This window comes from Phyllobates terribilis, unplaced genomic scaffold, assembly GCF_046119375.1.
Source record: "Phyllobates terribilis strain yellow unplaced genomic scaffold, ASM4611937v1 Scaffold_1__5_contigs__length_1240528914, whole genome shotgun sequence".
In the NCBI taxonomy this organism is placed as follows: Eukaryota; Metazoa; Chordata; class Amphibia; order Anura; family Dendrobatidae; genus Phyllobates; species Phyllobates terribilis.
This window is the reverse complement of record NW_027362761.1, coordinates 208,508,426-208,531,339: the sequence shown is the minus strand read 5'-3', so window position 1 is coordinate 208,531,339 and position 22,914 is coordinate 208,508,426. Positions and strand designations below refer to the sequence as shown.

The 22,914-nt window shown below is 39.6% G+C and overlaps 1 protein-coding gene across 1 annotated transcript in view; it reads right to left on the bottom strand.

The window, feature by feature from the left end:
- LOC141194137 (death-associated protein kinase 1-like) overlaps positions 1-22,465 on the bottom strand; it is an 83,793-nt gene extending 61,328 nt beyond the window's left edge. The window contains exons 1-6 of the mRNA XM_073662408.1: positions 22,430-22,465; positions 18,040-18,156; positions 17,204-17,302; positions 16,976-17,083; positions 14,373-14,471; positions 12,414-12,611 (exon numbers count right to left, since the gene is read on the bottom strand). Coding sequence (XP_073518509.1) covers positions 12,414-12,611; positions 14,373-14,471; positions 16,976-17,083; positions 17,204-17,302; positions 18,040-18,156; positions 22,430-22,465 — 657 coding nt within the window. The remainder of the gene's footprint in view (positions 1-12,413; positions 12,612-14,372; positions 14,472-16,975; positions 17,084-17,203; positions 17,303-18,039; positions 18,157-22,429) is intronic.
- Between the last annotated feature and the right edge of the window lie 449 nt (positions 22,466-22,914).

Genomic DNA, 22,914 nt, shown 5'->3' with positions numbered 1-22,914 from the left:
CATTCTGTACCATATTTACATCCATGTGCCATCTATATGTCCATTCTGTACCACATTTACATCCATGTACCATCTATATGTCCATTCTGTACCATATTTACATCCATGTACCATCTATATGTCCATTCTGTACCACATTTACATCCATGTGCCATCTATATGTCCATTCTGTACCATATTTACATCCATGTACCATCTCTATGTCCATTCTGTACCACATTTACATCAATGTACCATCTATATGTCCATTCTGTACCATATTTACATCCATGTACCATCTATATGTCCATTCTGTACCACATTTACATCCATGTACCATCTATATGTCCATTCTGTACCACATTTACATCCATGTGCCATCTATATGTCCATTCTGTACCACATTTACATCCATGTACCATCTATATGTCCATTCAGTACCACATTTACATCCATGTGCCATCTATATGTCCATTCTGTACCACATTTACATCCATGTACCATCTATATGTCCATTCTGTACCACATTTACATCCATGTACCATCTATATGTCCATTCTGTACCATATTTACATCCATGTACAATCTATATGTCCATTCTGTACCACATTTACATCCATGTACCATCTATATGTCCATTCTGTACCACATTTACATCCATGTACCATCTATATGTCCATTCTGTACCACGTTTACATCCATGTACCATCTATATGTCCATTCTGTACCACATTCACATCCATGTACCATCTATATGTCCATTCTGTACCATATTTACATCCATGTGCCATCTATATGTCCATTCTGTACCACATTTACATCCATGTACCATCTATATGTCCATTCTGTACCATATTTACATCCATGTACCATCTATATGTCCATTCTGTACCACATTTACATCCATGTGCCATCTATATGTCCATTCTGTACCATATTTACATCCATGTACCATCTATATGTCCATTCTGTACCACATTTACATCAATGTACCATCTATATGTCCATTCTGTACCATATTTACATCCATGTACCATCTATATGTCCATTCTGTACCACATTTACATCCATGTACCATCTATATGTCCATTCTGTACCACATTTACATCCATGTGCCATCTATATGTCCATTCTGTACCACATTTACATCCATGTACCATCTATATGTCCATTCTGTACCATATTTACATCCATGTGCCATCTATATGTCCATTCTGTACCATGTTTACATCCATGTACCATCTATATGTCCATTCTGTACCACATTCACATCCATGTACCATCTATATGTCCATTCTGTACCATATTTACATCCATGTGCCATATATATGTCCATTCTGTACCATATTTACATCCATGTACCATCTATATGTCCATTCTGTACCATATTTACATCCATGTACCATCTATATGTCCATTCTGTACCATATTCACATCCATGTACCATCTATATGTCCATTCTGTACCACATTTACATCCATGTACCATCTATATGTCCATTCTGTACCACATTTACATCCATGTGCCATCTATATGTCCATTCTGTACCATATTTACATCCATGTACCATCTATATGTCCATTCTGTACCATATTTACATCCAGGTACCATCTATATGTCCATTCTGTACAATATTCACATCCATGTACCATCTATATGTCCATTCTGTACCACATTCACATCAATGAACCATCTATATGTCCATTCTGTACCACATTCACATCCATGTACCATGTATATGTCCATTCTGTACCATATTTACATCCATATACCATCTATATGTCCATTTTGTACCACATTTACATCCATGTGCCATCTATATGTCCATTCTGTACCATATTTACATCCATGTACCATCTATATGTCCATTCTGTACCACATTTACATCAATGTACCATCTATATGTCCATTCTGTACCATATTTACATCCATGTACCATCTATATGTCCATTCTGTACCACATTTACATCCATGTACCATCTATATGTCCATTCTGTACCACATTTACATCCATGTGCCATCTATATGTCCATTCTGTACCACATTTACATCCATGTACCATCTATATGTCCATTCTGTACCATATTTACATCCATGTGCCATCTATATGTCCATTCTGTACCATGTTTACATCCATGTACCATCTATATGTCCATTCTGTACCACATTCACATCCATGTACCATCTATATGTCCATTCTGTACCATATTTACATCCATGTGCCATATATATGTCCATTCTGTACCATATTTACATCCATGTACCATCTATATGTCCATTCTGTACCATATTTACATCCATGTACCATCTATATGTCCATTCTGTACCATATTCACATCCATGTACCATCTATATGTCCATTCTGTACCACATTTACATCCATGTACCATCTATATGTCCATTCTGTACCACATTTACATCCATGTGCCATCTATATGTCCATTCTGTACCATATTTACATCCATGTACCATCTATATGTCCATTCTGTACCATATTTACATCCAGGTACCATCTATATGTCCATTCTGTACAATATTCACATCCATGTACCATCTATATGTCCATTCTGTACCACATTCACATCAATGAACCATCTATATGTCCATTCTGTACCACATTCACATCCATGTACCATGTATATGTCCATTCTGTACCATATTTACATCCATATACCATCTATATGTCCATTTTGTACCACATTTACATCCATGTGCCATCTATATGTCCATTCTGTACCATATTTGCATTCATGTACCATCTATATGTCCATTCTGTACCACACTTACATCCATGTACCATCTATATGTCCATTCTGTACCACATTGACATCCATGTGCCATCTATATGTCCATTCTGTACCATATTGACATTCATGTGACATCTAAATGTCCATTCTGTACCACATTTACATCCATGTACGATCTATATGTCCATTCTGTACCACATTTACATCCATGTGCCATCTATATGTCCATTCTGTACCACATTTACATCCATGTGCCATCTATATGTCCATTCTGTACCAAATTTACATCCATGTGCCATCTATATGTCCATTCTGTACCACATTTACATCCATGTGCCATCTATATGTCCATTCTGTACCACATTGACATCCATGTGACATCTAAATGTCCATTCTGTACCACATTCACATCCATGTACCATCTATATGTCCATTCTGTACCACATTTAGATCAATGTACCATCTATATGTCCATTCTGTACCATATTTACATCCATGTGCCATCTATATGTCCATTCTGTACCACATTTACATCCATGTGCCATCTATATGTCCATTCTGTACCACATTGACATCCATGTGACATCTAAATGTCCATTCTGTACCACATTCACATCCATGTACCATCTATATGTCCATTCTGTACCACATTTAGATCAATGTACCATCTATATGTCCATTCTGTACCATATTTACATCCATGTGCCATCTATATGTCCATTCTGTACCACATTTACATCCATGTGCCATTTATATGTCCATTCAGTACCACATTTACATCCATGTGCCATCTATATGTCCATTCTGTACCACATTTACATCCATGTACCATCTATATGTCCATTCTGTACCACATTTACATCCATGTACCATCTATATGTCCATTCTGTACCATATTTACATCCATGTACAATCTATATGTCCATTCTGTACCACATTTACATCCATGTACCATCTATATGTCCATTCTGTACCACATTTACATCCATGTACCATCTATATGTCCATTCTGTACCACGTTTACATCCATGTACCATCTATATGTCCATTCTGTACCACATTCACATCCATGTACCATCTATATGTCCATTCTGTACCATATTTACATCCATGTGCCATCTATATGTCCATTCTGTACCACATTTACATCCATGTACCATCTATATGTCCATTCTGTACCATATTTACATCCATGTACCATCTATATGTCCATTCTGTACCACATTTACATCCATGTGCCATCTATATGTCCATTCTGTACCATATTTACATCCATGTACCATCTCTATGTCCATTCTGTACCACATTTACATCAATGTACCATCTATATGTCCATTCTGTACCATATTTACATCCATGTACCATCTATATGTCCATTCTGTACCACATTTACATCCATGTACCATCTATATGTCCATTCTGTACCACATTTACATCCATGTGCCATCTATATGTCCATTCTGTACCACATTTACATCCATGTACCATCTATATGTCCATTCTGTACCATATTTACATCCATGTGCCATCTATATGTCCATTCTGTACCATGTTTACATCCATGTACCATCTATATGTCCATTCTGTACCACATTCACATCCATGTACCATCTATATGTCCATTCTGTACCATATTTACATCCATGTGCCATATATATGTCCATTCTGTACCATATTTACATCCATGTACCATCTATATGTCCATTCTGTACCATATTTACATCCATGTACCATCTATATGTCCATTCTGTACCATATTCACATCCATGTACCATCTATATGTCCATTCTGTACCACATTTACATCCATGTACCATCTATATGTCCATTCTGTACCACATTTACATCCATGTGCCATCTATATGTCCATTCTGTACCATATTTACATCCATGTACCATCTATATGTCCATTCTGTACCATATTTACATCCAGGTACCATCTATATGTCCATTCTGTACAATATTCACATCCATGTACCATCTATATGTCCATTCTGTACCACATTCACATCAATGAACCATCTATATGTCCATTCTGTACCACATTCACATCCATGTACCATGTATATGTCCATTCTGTACCATATTTACATCCATGTACCATCTATATGTCCATTTTGTACCATATTTACATCCATGTGCCATCTATATGTCCATTCTGTACCATATTTGCATTCATGTACCATCTATATGTCCATTCTGTACCACACTTACATCCATGTACCATCTATATGTCCATTCTGTACCACATTGACATCCATGTGCCATCTATATGTCCATTCTGTACCATATTGACATTCATGTGACATCTAAATGTCCATTCTGTACCACATTTACATCCATGTACGATCTATATGTCCATTCTGTACCACATTTACATCCATGTGCCATCTATATGTCCATTCTGTACCACATTTACATCCATGTGCCATCTATATGTCCATTCTGTACCAAATTTACATCCATGTGCCATCTATATGTCCATTCTGTACCACATTTACATCCATGTGCCATCTATATGTCCATTCTGTACCACATTGACATCCATGTGACATCTAAATGTCCATTCTGTACCACATTCACATCCATGTACCATCTATATGTCCATTCTGTACCACATTTAGATCAATGTACCATCTATATGTCCATTCTGTACCATATTTACATCCATGTGCCATCTATATGTCCATTCTGTACCACATTTACATCCATGTGCCATCTATATGTCCATTCTGTACCACATTGACATCCATGTGACATCTAAATGTCCATTCTGTACCACATTCACATCCATGTACCATCTATATGTCCATTCTGTACCACATTTAGATCAATGTACCATCTATATGTCCATTCTGTACCATATTTACATCCATGTGCCATCTATATGTCCATTCTGTACCACATTTACATCCATGTGCCATCTATATGTCCATTCAGTACCACATTTACATCCATGTGCCATCTATATGTCCATTCTGTACCACATTTACATCCATGTACCATCTGTATGTCCATTCTGTACCACATTTACATCCATGTACCATCTATATGTCCATTCTGTACCATATTTACATCCATGTACAATCTATATGTCCATTCTTTACCACATTTACATCCATGTACCATCTATATGTCCATTCTGTACCACATTTACATCCATGTACCATCTATATGTCCATTCTGTACCACGTTTACATCCATGTACCATCTATATGTCCATTCTGTACCACATTCACATCCATGTACCATCTATATGTCCATTCTGTACCATATTTACATCCATGTGCCATCTATATGTCCATTCTGTACCACATTTACATCCATGTACCATCTATATGTCCATTCTGTACCATATTTACATCCATGTACCATCTATATGTCCATTCTGTACCACATTTACATCCATGTGCCATCTATATGTCCATTCTGTACCATATTTACATCCATGTACCATCTATATGTCCATTCTGTACCACATTTACATCCATGTACCATCTATATGTCCATTCTGTACCATATTTACATCCATGTACCATCTATATGTCCATTCTGTACCACATTTACATCCATGTGCCATCTATATGTCCATTCTGTACCATATTTACATCCATGTACCATCTATATGTCCATTCTGTACCATATTTACATCCATGTACCATCTATATGTCCATTCTGTACCACATTCACATCCATGTACCATCTATATGTCCATTCTGTACCACATTTACATCCATGTACCATCTATATGTCCATTCTGTACCACATTTACATCCATGTGCCATCTATATGTCCATTCTGTACCATATTTACATCCATGTACCATCTATTTGTCCATTCTGTACCACATTTACATCCATGTACCATCTATATGTCCATTCTGTACCACATTTACATCCATGTACCATCTATATGTCCATTCTGTACCACATTCACATCCATGTACCATGTATATGTCCATTCTGTACCATATTTACATCCATGTACCATCTATATGTCCATTCTGTACCACATTTACATCCATGTGCCATCTATATGTCCATTCTGTACCATATTTGCATCCATGTACCATCTATATGTCCATTCTGTACCACACTTACATCCATGTACCATCTATATGTCCATTCTGTACCACATTGACATCCATGTGCCATCTATATGTCCATTCTGTACCATATTGACATCCATGTGACATCTAAATGTCCATTCTGTACCACATTTACATCCATGTACGATCTATATGTCCATTCTGTACCACATTTACATCCATGTGCCATCTATATGTCCATTCTGTACCACATTTACATCCATGTGCCATCTATATGTCCATTCTGTACCACATTTACATCCATGTGCCATCTATATGTCCATTCTGTACCACATTTACATCCATGTGCCATCTATATGTCCATTCTGTACCACATTGACATCCATGTGCCATCTAAATGTCCATTCTGTACCACATTTACATCCATGTACGATCTATATGTCCATTCTGTACCACATTTACATCCATGTGCCATCTATATGTCCATTCTGTACCACATTTACATCCATGTGCCATCTATATGTCCATTCTGTACCACATTTACATCCATGTGCCATCTATATGGCCATTCTGTACCACATTTACATCCATGTGCCATCTATATGTCCATTCTGTACCACATTTACATCCATGTACCATCTATATGTCCATTCTGTACCATATTTACATCCATGTACCATCTGTATGTCCATTCTGTACCACATTTACATCCATGTCCCATGTACAGTATATGTCCGTTCTTTACCACATTCACATCCATGTACCATCTATATGTCCATTCTGTACCATATTTACATCCATGTACCATCTATATGTCCATTCTGTACCATTTTTAAATCCATGTGCCATCTATATGTCCATTCTGTACCACATTTACATCCATGTGCTAGCTAGATGTCCATTCTGTACCACATTTACATCCATGTACCATCTATATGTTCATTCTGTACCACATTTACATCCATGTGCCATCTGTATGTCCATTCTGTACCACATTTACATCCATGTGCCATCTATATGTCCATTCTGTACCACATTTACATCCATGTGCCATCTATATGGCCATTCTGTACCACATTTACATCCATGTGCCATCTATATGTCCATTCTGTACCACATTTACATCCATGTACCATCTATATGTCCATTCTGTACCATATTTACATCCATGTACCATCTGTATGTCCATTCTGTACCACATTTACATCCATGTCCCATGTACAGTATATGTCCGTTCTTTACCACATTCACATCCATGTACCATCTATATGTCCATTCTGTACCATATTTACATCCATGTACCATCTATATGTCCATTCTGTACCATTTTTAAATCCATGTGCCATCTATATGTCCATTCTGTACCACATTTACATCCATGTGCTATCTAGATGTCCATTCTGTACCACATTTACATCCATGTACCATCTGTATGTTCATTCTGTACCACATTTACATCCATGTGCCATCTGTATGTCCATTCTGTACCACATTTACATCCATGTACCATCTATATATCCATTCTGTACCACATTTACATCCATGTGCCATCTATATGTCCATTCTGTACCACATTTACATCCATGTACCATCTATATGTCCATTCTGTACCACACTTACATCCATGTACCATCTATATGTCAATTCTGGACTATATTTACATCCATGTGCCATCTATATGTCCATTCTGTACCACATTTACATCCATGTGCCATCTATATGTCCATTCTGTACCACATTTACATCCATGTGCCATCTATACGTCCATTCTGTACCACATTGACATCCATGTGCCATCTATATGTCCATTCTGTACCACATTTACATCCATATACCATCTATATGTCCATTTTGTACCACATTTACATCCATGTGCCATCTATATGTCCATTCTGTACCACATTTACATCCATTTACCATCTATATGTCCATTCTGTACCACATTTACATCCATGTGCCATCTATATGTCCATTCTGTACCACATTTACATCCATGTGCCATCTATATGTCCATTCTGTGCCACATTTACATCCATGTACCATCTATATGTCCATTCTGTACCACATTTACATCAACCTACCATCTATATGTCCATTCTGTACCACATTTACATCCATGTTCCATCTATATGTCCATTCTGTACCATATTTACATCCATGTACCATCTATATGTCCATTCTGTACCACATTTACATCCATGTACCATCTATATGTCCATTCTGTACCACATTTACATCCATGTACCATCTATAAGTCCGTTCTGTACCATATTTACATCCATGTACCATCTATATGTCCATTCTTTACCACATTCACATCCATGTACCATCTACAGTATATGTCCATTCTGTATCATATTTACATCCATGTACCATCTATATGTCCATTCTGTACCACATTTACATCCATGTGCCATCTATATGTCCATTCTGTACCACATTTACATCCATGTGCCATCTATATGTCCATTCTGTACTACATTTACATACATGTGCCATCTATATGTCCATTCTGTACCATTTTTAAATCCATGTACTATCTATATGTCCATTCTGTACCATATTTACATCCATGTACCATCTAGGCGTCCATTTTTTACCACATTCACATCCATGTACCATCTACAGTATATGTCCATTCTGTACCATATTTACATCCATGTACCATCTATATGTCTATTCTGTACCATATTTACATCCATGTACCATCTATATGTCCATTCTGTACCATTTTTAAATCCATGTACCATCTATATGTCCATTCTGTGCCATAATTACATCCATGTACTATCTATATGTCCATTCTGTACCACATTTACATCCATGTATCATCTATATGTCCATTCTGTACCATTTTTAAATCCATGTACCATCTATATGTCCATTCTGTACCATATTTACATCCATGTACCATCTATACGTCCATTCTGTACCACATTTACATCCATGTGCCATCTAGATGTCCATTCTGTACCACATTTACATCCATGTGCCATCTATATGTCCATTCTGTACCATATTTACATCCATGTCCCATCTATATGTCCATTCTGTACCATTTTTAAATCCATGTACCATTAACAGTGGTGGCCAAAAGTATTGGCACCCCTGCAATTCTGTCAGATAATTCTCAGTTTCTTCCTGAAAATGATTGCAATCACAAATTCTTTGGTCTTATTATCTTCATTTAATTTGCTTGTAAGGAAAAAACACAAAAAGAATTGTACTAAAGCCAAATTGGATATAATTCCACACCAAACCTAAAAAAGGGGGTGGACAAAAGTATTGGCACGGTTTGAAAAATCATGTGATGCTTCTCTAATTCGTGTAATTAACAGCACCTGTAACTTACCTGTGGCACCTAAGAGGTGTTGGCAATAACTAAATCACACTTGCAGCCAGTTAACATGGATTAAAGTTGACTCAACCTCTGTCCTGTGTCCTTGTGTGTACCACATTGAGCATTGAGAAAAGAAAGAAGACCAAAGAACTGTCTGAGGACTTGAGAAACCAAATTGTAAGGAAGCATGAGCAATCTTAAGGCTACAAGTCCATCTCCAAAGACCTGAATGTTCCTGTGTCTTCCGTGCGCAGTGTCATCAAGAAGTTTAAAGCCCATGGCACTGTGGCTAACCTCCCTAGATGTGGACGGAAAAGAAAAATTGATGAGAGATTTCAACGCAAAATTGTGCGGATGGTGGATAAAGAACCTCGACTAACATCCAAACACGTTCAAGCTGCCCTGCAGTCCCAGGGTACAACAGGGTCAACCCGTACTATCCGTCGGCGTCTCAATGAAAAGGGACTGTATGGTAGGATACCCAGGAAGACCCCACTTCTTACCCCGAGACATAAAAAAGCCAGGCTGGAGTTTGCCAAAACTTACCTGAGAAAGCCTAAAACGTTTGGGAAGAATGTTCTCTGGTCAGATGAGACAAAAGTAGAGCTTTTTGGGGAAAAGCATCAACATAGAGTGTACAGGAAAAAAAAAAAGAGGCATTCAAAGAAAAGAACACGGTCCATACAGTCAAACATGGCGGAGGTTCCCTGATGTTTTGGGGTTGATTTGCTGCCTCTGGCACTGGACTGCTTGACCGTGTGCATGGCATTATAAAGTCTCAAGACTACCAACAAATTTTGCAGCATAATGTAGGGCCCAGTGTGAGAAAGCTGGGTCTCCCTCAGAGATCATGGGTCTTCCAGCAGGACAATGACCCAAAACACACTTCCAAAAGCACTATAAAATGGTTTGAGAGAAAGCACTGGAGACTTCTAAGGTGGCCAGCAATGAGTCCAGACCTGAATCCCATAGAACACCTGTGGAGAGATCTCAAAATGGCAGTTTGGAGAAGGCACCCTTCAAATATCAGGGACCTGGAGCAGTTTGCCAAAGAAGAATGGTCTACAATTCCAGCAGAGCATTGTAAGAAACTCATTCATGGTTACCGGAAGCGGTTGTTCGCAGTTATTTTGGCTAAAGGTTGTGCAACCAAGTATTAGGCTGAGGGTGCCCATACTTTTGTCTGGCCCATTTTTGGAGTTTTGTGTGAAATGATCAATGATTTGATTTTTGCTTCATTCTCTTTTGTGTTTTTTCCTTGCAAGCAAATTAAATGAAGATAATAAGACCAAAGAATTTGTGATTGCAATCATTTTCAGGAAGAAACTGAGTATTATCTGACAGAATTGCAGGAGTGCCAATACTTTTGGCCACCACTGTATATGTCCATTCTGTACCATATTTACATCCATGTGCCATCTATATGTCCATTCTGCACCATTTTTAAATCCATGTGCCATCTATATGTCCATTCTGTACCATTTTTAAATCCATGTGCCATCTATATATCTATTCTGCACCATATTTACATCCATGTGCTATGTGTCCATTATGTACCATTTTTTACATCCATGTGCCATCAGTGTTTCCATTCTGTACCATTTTTACATTTGTGTGCCTATCTATATGTCCATTTTATACATCTGTATGGCACACAGTTTTTACAGGCATAATTTAATAATTAAGGGGAAATACAATTTCCTATCTTAATAATTGTAACAGGTCCGTGAAAAAACACATGGCTTATAAATGGTAACTGGTATATGCGCAGTGTTTTGCACACTCATTGCCTTATAATGGGTGAGTCTGATCTACAGATTATGGTAGTGCATGCTGCAATTTTTACACGCAGACCACTGGTCCATGTGTAAAACAATTCACGTGTCCTACCCTATTGACCTGCATTGGTCCTTGTGCTACCCATCTTGCATACAGACATTTAATACAGTCATCTGCACAAGCCCTTATGTTGTGAACTTGGGGTTTAGAAGGTTAAAAACATAAATCAGAGCCTGTATTCCCATTTTGTATGAAATCCTACAGAGTTCTGAAAAGATTGTAATTGTACCTAATTATTCGCCCAGTGGCATAATATGAAAGCATACTCTGCACTGTACTGAATAGGTATAAACTGCGGGCAAAGCACCGAGTGTTCGCTTGTATATTTCGATATTTTACTACCAGGACTTAATTATGAGGAATTGCAGGTTTCTAGTGTCGATTAGGCATCGGAGATGGATTTCACAGACATAAATGGCCCTTGAGCCTCGGTGTAATTTGTGACAACGGGAACCATTCACCTTGTCTGTTGCATCAAGGTCAGCTCCATGTTCAGTCAAGCAATCCACAATATCATGGTATCCTCTTGCCGAGGCTGTCAGGAGGGGAGTTTCTCCTTCCCGGTTGCGAATGTTAACACTGCAGCCGGCCTGGCACAGGGCTCTAGCCACAGGGTAGTAACCATGCCAGGCAGCACAATGCAGAGCGGTCTCTTCTTCCTGCAAGTGGCACACCACGGAAAAGAAGTGATATTAGTTATTGAATCCCATAACTCCCGGCGCTGTTTTACCACCTGACAGCAGTGTGGTGGCTGTATAGGTGTATAGGTATTCACGTGGCAAAAAAAAGGAGCTGCTGCTATATGTAGGCACACATTATACACGCCGTTACACAATTACTCCAGAAATCGTGCCGCACATTATGTTCCTTACATAAAAGCTCTCTATGACACAACTGGATTGTTTAAAGCACTGCGAGGAGGCTAAGACATTTGCGTGGAAAATGTTTTGTAAAAAGATCTCCCGTGCTTCTTTCAGCAGCATATAATAGCATCAAGCTTGATTCATAGCGTCTCTTTGTGTGGAGCAATTTGTGGTGGAAATGGCCTGCGTCTCCCACTCAAAGTGTTCTAGGGCCCGGATTTAAGCAGAAATTGACAAGTGATATCTCTTGCAACACACATCTCTGATCCGGAAAGCGCATATTCTCTTCCCAACATCCAAGGGGCAATTTGATCTTGTAGACATTAAATTAAATAATCAGTGACAGCTTCGCTGTAAAAAGGCAAGGAGGTGTGGGAGGAAAATTGCTCACATACATTAACATTAACTCTTCTTCTGGCAGGATGTATACTAACGTGGTACACTATTGCTGTTGTTCCAGGCACATAAATATCAGTACCAGCACTCTTCAGGACCCCCTTTATATTATATGGTCATGATTTATTAGCTAGAAAGCAAGGCAAAAGAAAAAACTTCTATTACATTGCTCCAGCCTTGTGGTCTACTAAAGCGATGTACAACCTCCGAGTTGGGGTGTATAGTCCCTAATTGTACCTCTGTTACGCCTTTAATTTAATAAGAAGGCATACAGAGGTGTTCTTCCATTAGATTCCATAATTTTTGTGGCATGTTCTCTCAGATGTCGTATTTACAAAGAAATTCTTCTCTAAAGACACTGCTTCTAGGTGAGAATATCTCTGTTGAATAGACACAAAATGGAGCTGACACAGCAGCAGATACAGGATGATCCCTAGTATAGGATCCAACCAGATTCTCTTTTATATAAAAGAACTTTTAAAAAATATCTTACACCTGGTTTTAATGCTGCTGTTCCCTTGAATCTGGCTTTTTTGTTGTTCCTGGACATCTCATCCCCTGAGATATGGCCCCTTTTTCCTCGTATGTAAATCTAGACTTGTTAGCCAAAGGGACATGGTCCTCAGCTCTTCACCATGGGCATTATTCTTGGGGGACATGTCACCATAACCATTAAAACTAGATTTACCAACTCTCCAAAAAGGAAGACGGAGCTATATTTCTGGATTTGCGAGTTGCAGGAACCACAAAAAAAAACATAAAGCCAAAAATGATTCACAAAGAACAGGGACATTTTGACATGGCTATAAACATTTAATAATAACACTTGTTCGGCCCACAGCTATCTCTCCAAACACATGAAAGTCCCTTCTGGCTATGACTTAGATTCAATGTTGAAATTTAACATGCTCGATCCTTCTTTCTCACGCCATTAACAGTTGGTGGGAGTTGGGAGGTCTCAATCATTTTATTGGTTTGTTCAGTAGACCTATCCTACCTATTGATCTATTGGGTACAAGTCTTCAGAAAAAAAGTTGTCGAAATATAAAATGCCAGACCTGTCTTACTAGTAGGCATAGTCAATGAGCTGATCATTGTAGCAGAGCAGTGGGATCAGTGGAATAAATGAATGCATCTTAGATGCCTTCTAGACATATTTACCTTATCCTGAATATCTGGATTTGATCCAATGATGCACAGGTACTGTATAACTTCTACATGTCCATATCGAGCTGCCACATGAAGGGCTGTGTCTCCTGACTTATAAGGAGACAAAAAGTCTAAATAAGTGGAGGTGGGGAAGAAAGGATGCAGGTGCAGTGTAGGACTGCCGAGACCAACGATCCATTCAAGCTACTGTAATAGCCACTTATGAGGCACCTTTTATATCATGTAAACTATGTAGAAGAAGAAAAGGTAGTGCTTTTTAACACTAACACGCACAATAAATATTTGGTAGGACCTTCAATCATTTCCAAACATAGGATTTAATCGGTCAATAAGAAATGGCTAAAGTGTTATTCCCATTTTCATAAATGGGTATTGTCGGATAGTACTTTTAAATACAAGCAATTTTGCCATTTACAACTTATTACAATTTTCAGTCATTCTTGAGATAGTAACAGTTTTCTTTGGTTTACAGCTCACTACTTTGGAGACCAACCCCTGGTGCAGGACAGTAGAACATGCACAGTGCTTACAAGCTCTTTTTCTTCTGAGCTTATAAGCAATGTTTTAAAACTGGTCAGAATCCCTGCAGTTACCTCCTAATCCTGACCTGCTTCAGCACAGTGTTTACAAACTAAACTGCAACAGTGGTCGGTCTCCTAGGCAACAAGCTGTAAACAAAAGTGTTCATACTTCTTTTTACAATTACTATCAGACAATATATCTATTAATATGGCAATAGCGCTTTATATAAGTAAACATAGACTGACCTATACAACTCATTCTGCATTAATACACACAAAGTAAATGCTTACACTGGTAGATATTTTTCTTAAAGGGTTATTCCCATGATCTCTGACAGGAGCGCTCCACTCTCCAGCCTCCTAGCTTCCTGCTTGAAGGTTTGTACCTGCCATTCTGCTATATGAGGCAATGTTACCTCTGCAGCACTGACGGAGCACAGTTGCACTGATGCTGGCCGGGATCAGGAGTTAATGCATTTCAGCGATGCAGCAGTGCTTTAGAGCAGTGCTTATTGGAAAGAGCATGTTCAGACTGGCCAACCAAGCCAATGAGCCATTAACAATAACATTAAAAATTGCTTCAATCTTGAGCACAGAGAGGAGTTTTAAGAACAAGTTAATTACAAATATGATTTTAGAAGTTCTTTGCAATTTTACCCATAAGATTTTAACCTCTGTGTAAACAAATAAGATAGTTGAGATGGTGCATGTGGGTAGGGCCGGCGTCAGCACCCGGCGCACCCGGGCAAGTGCCGGGGCCCTGAGCAGGCAGAGGGGCCCACTGGCGGTCGCGCACCCCGCCGGGCTATGTGCGGAGGAGAGCGGTGTCAGCGCCCGCCCTTCTCTCGCGCTTGCTCAGGGCCCCGGCAGCCGGATACTTACCTCTCCCCGTGCCTCCGCAGATCCGCTGTCTTCCTACTCTGCGCTCCCTGTGACGTCTCAGGTCAGAGGGCGCGGTGACGTCTTTCCACCGCGCGCTCCCCTGAGCCGTCACAGGCAGCGCAGAGCGGGAAGACGCCGACAGCGCTGGAGTCTGGACCCGAGCAGCTGCAGCAGGTGAGGAGGAGGGAGGTGAGTATTTGATTTTTTTTTTTTAATGTATGGAGGCATGGGGTATAATATGGGGGGGGGTGACATCCTGCATGGGGCATTATAGAGAGAGGGGGTGACATCCTGCATGGGGCATTATAGAGAGAGGGGGTGACAGCCTGCATGGGGCATTATAAAGGGGGGAACAGCCTGCACGGGGCATTATAAGGGGGGAGACAGCCTGCATAGTGCATTATGTGGGGGGAACAGCCAGCATGAAGCATTATAAGGGGGGGGGACAGCCTGTATGGGGCATTATGTGGGGGGTAACAGCCTGCATGCAGCATTATATGGGGGCCAGTATCCTGTATGGAGCGTTATAAGGGGACCAGTATCCTGTAAGGAGCGTTATATGGGGGCCAGTATCCTGTATGGAGCTTTATAAAGGGACCAGTATCCTGTATGGAGCGTTATATGGGGGCCAGTATCCTGTATGGAGCTTTATAAGGGGACCAGTATCCTGTATGGAGCCTTATATGGGGGCCAGAATTCCGTCTGGAGCCTTATATGGGGGCCAGTATTCCGTATGGAGCCTTATATGGGGACCAGTATTCCGTATGGGGCCTTATATGGGGGCCAGTATTCCGTATGGGGTCTTATATGGGGGCCAGTATTCCGTATGGGGCCTTATATGGGGGCCAGTATTCTGTGTGGAGCGATTCGCCGGTTTCTGAGCTATTGTGGAATTAACAATAGATATCACTCATGTAATGTAAGAAGTGAAATCTTTGCATTGTACTATATATATATATATTTCTCTGCGGTATCTGTGCATCATGAATCGTGGTATGTATTAAAGGGGCCCACTGAGACTCTTTCGCCCGGGGTCCAGAAAAACCTGGAGCCGGCCCTGCATGTGGGTTTGCAACAGATTTCACCTGTGCAAAGGAAAGAATCCGCTGGGGTAATATGTGACAATTCCACAACAGTATGGGCAGCTGCAGATTTGGAAATCTGTTGTACAATTTTAAGCAAAAACCTCACCTTATCCTTAATATCCAGTGGACATTTGTTCTGATGAAGGAATTTTAATGTCTCTACATGGCCATGCCGGGAGGCCCAGTAAAGTGCATTGGATCCAGCGTAAATGAATTAGAAAACATTAACATAAGCACTAGCTTTAGTGATGCAGGAATCTACATATACCTTTCAGATCTGCTAAAAATACATATATAATATGTGTAATAAATAAGAAAATTAAAACACACAGACCTTATCCTGCACATCAACATGTGCTCCACGCTTAATTAGCAATTCCAGCATCTGAATGTTTCCACAGCCAGCGGCTATTAATAGTGGAGGGGTACCATGCTGAAACATAGGGATGCAGAATGGTCACAAAAAGAAATAAAGTGTTGCATTTGACTATTGCAAAATCCTGCTATTTTCTGAAAACTGCCTCAGCATTATGAAGGCCTGCTTCACAGCACATTTTTGAGATGTACTTTGCATATCCATTTGTAATATAAAAAAACATAGGTTTGATCAGTTTCTTTGTTTAAAATATAAAATGTGTAGCTTTCAAAAGATACTAAAATGTGATGTAAAACGAGCCCAAACAATACTGCAATTGAAGTTCCTATCAAAAACTGGTAAAAAGTAGCTATGTTTTGTTAAATAATAAGTACGCGGCAATATAGGTGGCAGCCCTTTTCCTATTGATTGCTTTGAAGCGGTTTAGCATTACATTTACATTATTTGGGCATTATAGTAATCTATGGGAGGTGAATAGTGATGGGCGAGCATGCTCGTTTAACCCTTTAACCGAGCATGCTCGGGTGCTTACCCAGTATCTTCGGCGTGCTCGTGTATTATATTCAAATCCCTGCGTCTGCATGATTTACAGCTGTAAGCCAGCCTCAACACACGTGAGGATTCCCTAACAAACAGGCAATCCCTGCATGTGGTGAGGCTGTCTAACAGCCGTAAATCATGCAAAAGCAGGAACTCGAACATAATATACGAGCACACCGAAGATACTCAGATAACACCCAAGCATGCTCGGTTAAACGAGCACGCTCGTTCATCACTAAAGGTGAACACAGTACCTTGTTTGGCTGGTTTAAATCATAGTTTGCCAAAGAACCAAGATGCTGTAAACCTGGAACATTGTCATCGTTTATGGCATGGATGATGGCTTTCATCACAAAGGAATCCTCTTCATCCTGCAATGATAGTAACAAGGTTAGATTGAGTATTACCCATAGCCGTGCTGTTTCAGAAAAGACATAGTTTGAAAAGCTGGCCGGGAACTAGAGAGTCCAGACTAGTTTGATGCGGCCCCCAGGTGACTTCTCTCTGCTCCCTCCAGTTGACTGACAGGTCGCTCACATGTTTGACCATAGGCAGAGACCTATCAGACAGAGTGGGGAGGGTTAAAGTTGACGGTTCTGGCTATGCACGTACATGAAAGGATGTGTCCCTTGGAATAACAAAAACCTGAAGCTTTGTTTGATCAATGTATGCACATTCCTTGAATGACCTGTGAACCAGTCTAATGCTATACCATGTATTAAATGTTTCATATGCTCTGGATCGTGGGTTAGCAAACCATTATTATTCTACAATGAATTACTAAAGTAAAGAATCATTGAAAATATTGTTAGTTACAACTATCCTATAGTTTTGTCTCGTCCCCTATTATGCAGAACTATCTGTCTCCATGGTAACAGACTACAAACAAACCCAGCGTAGTCTGATCCTTACATCATGCTGCCTTCCATCTGTCCGTTATTTCTTCCTTACTCACTCAGCCCAATAATTCAAAGTGACATACACATTTATATCCCATAAAAGTCATCTAAAGATGAGGCTACTTTCACACTTTTTTTTTTCATTAAATGTGTTTAAAGATTAAGGAATACAATACAATAGCTTGCCCCTAATCAGGTGTGGCAGACATTTAGAGGGACTGTCCAGGATTAGAAAAGCAGTGCTGCTGTCTTTCAGTCAGGCCATCACCCATGAACGTGGGTTGTGTGTGGTATTACAGCTCAGTTCCATTCACTTCAAAAAGGGACGAATTAAAATACCAGACAAAACCATGTTTCTGAAAGAAAGCAGCCATTTTTTCCAAACCCTGGACAAACCCTTTAATGTGGTTACATTTCAGTTGATGGAAACTATAAAGATATATAACAGAATCCTCTATTAATATAAGCAAAGAAACAGAAGAACAGAAACTATGGTCCGTCATACAATTTGATCAATTCAAGAGGATTCTGCAGGAAAAGGGCAGTCTTGGCATTCTCTGCAATTCTGTCAGATAATACTCAGTTTCTTCCTGAAAATGATTGCAATCACAAATTCTTTGGTATTATTCTCTTCATTTAATTTGTCTTCAATGAAAAAAAACACAAAAAGAATTGTCCTAAAGCCAAATTGGATATAATTCCACACCAAACCTAAGAAAGGGGGTGGACAAAAGTATTGGCACCCTTTGAAAAATCATGTGATGCTTCTCTAATTCGTGTAATTAACAGCACCTGTAACTTACCTGTGGCACCTAACAGGTGTTGGCAATAACTAAATTACACTTGCAGCCAGTTAACATGGATTAAAGTTGACTCAACCTCTGTCCTGTGTCCTTGTGTGTACCACATTGAGCATGGAGAAAAGAAAGAAGACCAAAGAACTGTCTGAGGACTTCAGAAACCAAATTGTGAGGAAGCATGAGCAATCTCAAGGCTACAAGTCCATCTCCAAAGACCTGAATGTTCCTGTGTCTTCCGTGCACAGTGTCATCAAGAAGTTTAACCTCTTAAGGACCGGAGCTTTTTCCATTTTTGCTTTTTCGTTTTTTGCTCCCCTTGTTCCCAGAGCCATAGCATTTTTATTTTTGGTCAATATGGCCATGTGAGGGCTTATTTTTTGCGGGACAAGTTGTACTTTTCAACGCCATTACTAGTTTTACCATATCATGTACGGGAAAACGGGAAAAAAATTCCAAGTGCGGTAAAATTGCAAAAAAAGTGCAATACCACAGATGTTTTTTATTTATTTTTTTAACCACGTTCACTGAATGCTAAAACTGACCTGCCATTTTTATTCTCCAGGTCATTACGAGTTCATAGACACCAAACATGTATAGGTTCTTTTATATTTAAGTGGTGAAAAAAAAATTCCAAAATTTGGTATAAAAAAAAATAAATAAATATCGCCATTTTCCGAGACCTGTAGCGTCTCCATTTTTCGTGATCTGGGGCTGGGTGAGGGCTTATTTTTTGCGCGCCGGGCTGATGTTTTTATTGATAACATTTTGGGGTAGATGCAATGTTTTGATCGCCCGTTATTGAATTTTATTGCAATTTTGCGGCGACCAAAAAACGTAATTCTGGCGTTTAGAATTTTTTTCTCGTTACGCCGTTTACCGATCGGATTAATTCTTTTTTTATATTGATAGATCGGGCAATTCTGAACGCGGCAATACCAAATATTTCTATGTAGGTTTTTTTTTTATATATATATATTTTTTATTTTGAATGGGGCGAAAGGGGGGTGATTTAAACTTTTATATTTTTTTAATTTTTTTTAGATTTTTCAAAACTTTTTTTTCACTTACTGCATGCTTCAATAGTCTCCATAGGAGACTAGAAGCAGCAGTTGTCTGATAGGCTCTGATACATACAGGGGACGAGCAGATCCCCTGCATGCAGCAGAAATGGTCCTGTGCTATGAGCGCCGACCACTAGGTGGCGCTCATAGCGACCAGATCATGACAACCACAGGCGTCTGCTGCAGACCCTGGGTTGTCATGCCCGCCCATCGGCGACCCGCGATCACGTGACGGGGGTCGCCGATGGGCGGGGCTCAGGACACGCTTCCAGGAAGCGCGCGTTAAATGCCGCTGTCGGAGATTGACAGCAGTATTTAACATGTTAACAGCCGCGGGTGGATCGCGATTCCACCCGCGGCTGTTGCGGGCACATGTCAGCTGTAAGAATCAGCTGACATGTGCTCGGTTCAGTGAGGGCTCAGCGCTGCAGCCCTCACTGAACGGGGGGATTGCAACTCATGCTTACTAATACGGCATGGGTTGCAAAGGGGTTAAAGCCCATGTCACTGTGGCTAACCTCCCTAGATGTGGACGGAAAAGAAAAATTGACGAGAGATTTCAACGCAAGATTGTGCGGATGGTGGATAAAGAACCTCAACTAACATTCAAACAAGTTCAAGCTGCCCTGCAGTCCGAGGGTACAACAGTGTCAACCCGTACTATCCGTCGGAGTCTGAATGAAAAGGGACTGTATGGTAGGATACCCAGGAAGACCCCACTTCTTACCCCGAGACATAAAAAAGCCAGGCTGGAGTTTGCCAAAACTTACCTGAGAAAGCCTAAAACGTTTTGGAAGAATGTTCTCTGATCAGATGAGACAAAAGTAGAGCTTTTTGGGAAAAAGCATCAACATAGAGTGTACAGGAAAAAAAAGAGGCATTCAAAGAAAAGAACACGGTCCCTACAGTCAAACCTGGCGGAGGTTCCCTGATGTTTTCGGGTTGCTTTGCTGCCTCTGGCACTGGACTGATTGACCGTGTGCATGACATTATGAAGCCTGAAGACTACCAACAAATTTAGCAGCATAATGTAGGGCCCAGTGTGAGAAAGCTGCATCTCCCTCAGAGGTCATGGGTCTTCCAGCAGGACACTGACCCAAAACACACTTCCAAAAGCACTATAAAATTGTTTGCGAGAAAGCACTGGAGACTTCTAAGGTGGCCAGCAATGAGTCCAGACCTGAATCCCATAGAACACCTGTGGATAGATCTCAAAATGGCAGTTTGGAGAAGGCACCCTTCAAATATCAGGGACCTGGAGCAGTTTGCCAAAGAAGAATGGTCTACAATTCCAGCAGAGCATTGTAAGAAACTCATTGATGGTTACCGGAAGCGGTTGTTCGCAGTAATTTTTGCTAAAGGTTGTGCAACCAAGTATTAGGCTGAGGGTGCCCATACTTTTGTCCAGCCCTTTTTTGGAGTTTTGTGTGAAATGATCAATGATTTGATTTTTGCTTCATTCTCTTTTGTGTTTTTTCCTTGCAAGCAAATTAAATGAAGATAATAAGACCAAAGAATTTGTGATTGCAATCATTTTCAGGAAGAAACTGAGTATTATCTGACAGAATTGCAGGGGTGCCAATACTTTTGGCCAGCACTGTACATATGTTCCATATAGCCATATGGTATAAGTGTTGATCTCTCACTATTATGCATTTCATGTCCACGAGAATTGTACCGTTTCATACTTTTTTAATTGCTGTATATTTATAATGTGTGAGCACCTGTCTCTTCAGTGCCACCCACTGACCCTCATCTATTGATTCATTAAAGGTTTTTTAATTCTATTACTTTGCGTATATTGATCTTTTTTGTTCGGGTTTTCTTCCTTGGTAGTTTTGGCAATTGTTTCCAAACAGATCTTGTCCAATAAATGTATATTACTAATAGGTATACAATATTCATGATAAAGTCTTCCATTGTTTCGCCTCTTTCCAAGTATCGTATCTCATATATATATATATATATATATATATATATATATATATATATATATACAGTACAGACCAAAAGTTTGGACACACCTTCTCATTTAAAGATTTTTCTGTATTTTCTTGACTATGAAAATTGTACATTCACACTGAAGGCATCAAAACTATGAATTAATACATGTGGAATTATATACATAACAAAAAAGTGTGAAACAATTGAAAATATGTCTTATATTCTAGGTTCTTCAAAGTAGCCACCTTTTGCTTTGATGACTGCTTTGCACACTTTTGGCATGGCATTCTCTTGATGAGATTCAAGAGGTAGTCACCGGAAATGGTTTTCACTTCACAGGTGTGCCCTGTCAGGTTTAATAAGTGGGATTTCTTGCCTTATAAATGGGGTTGGGACCATCAGTTGTGTTGTGCAGAAGTCTGGTG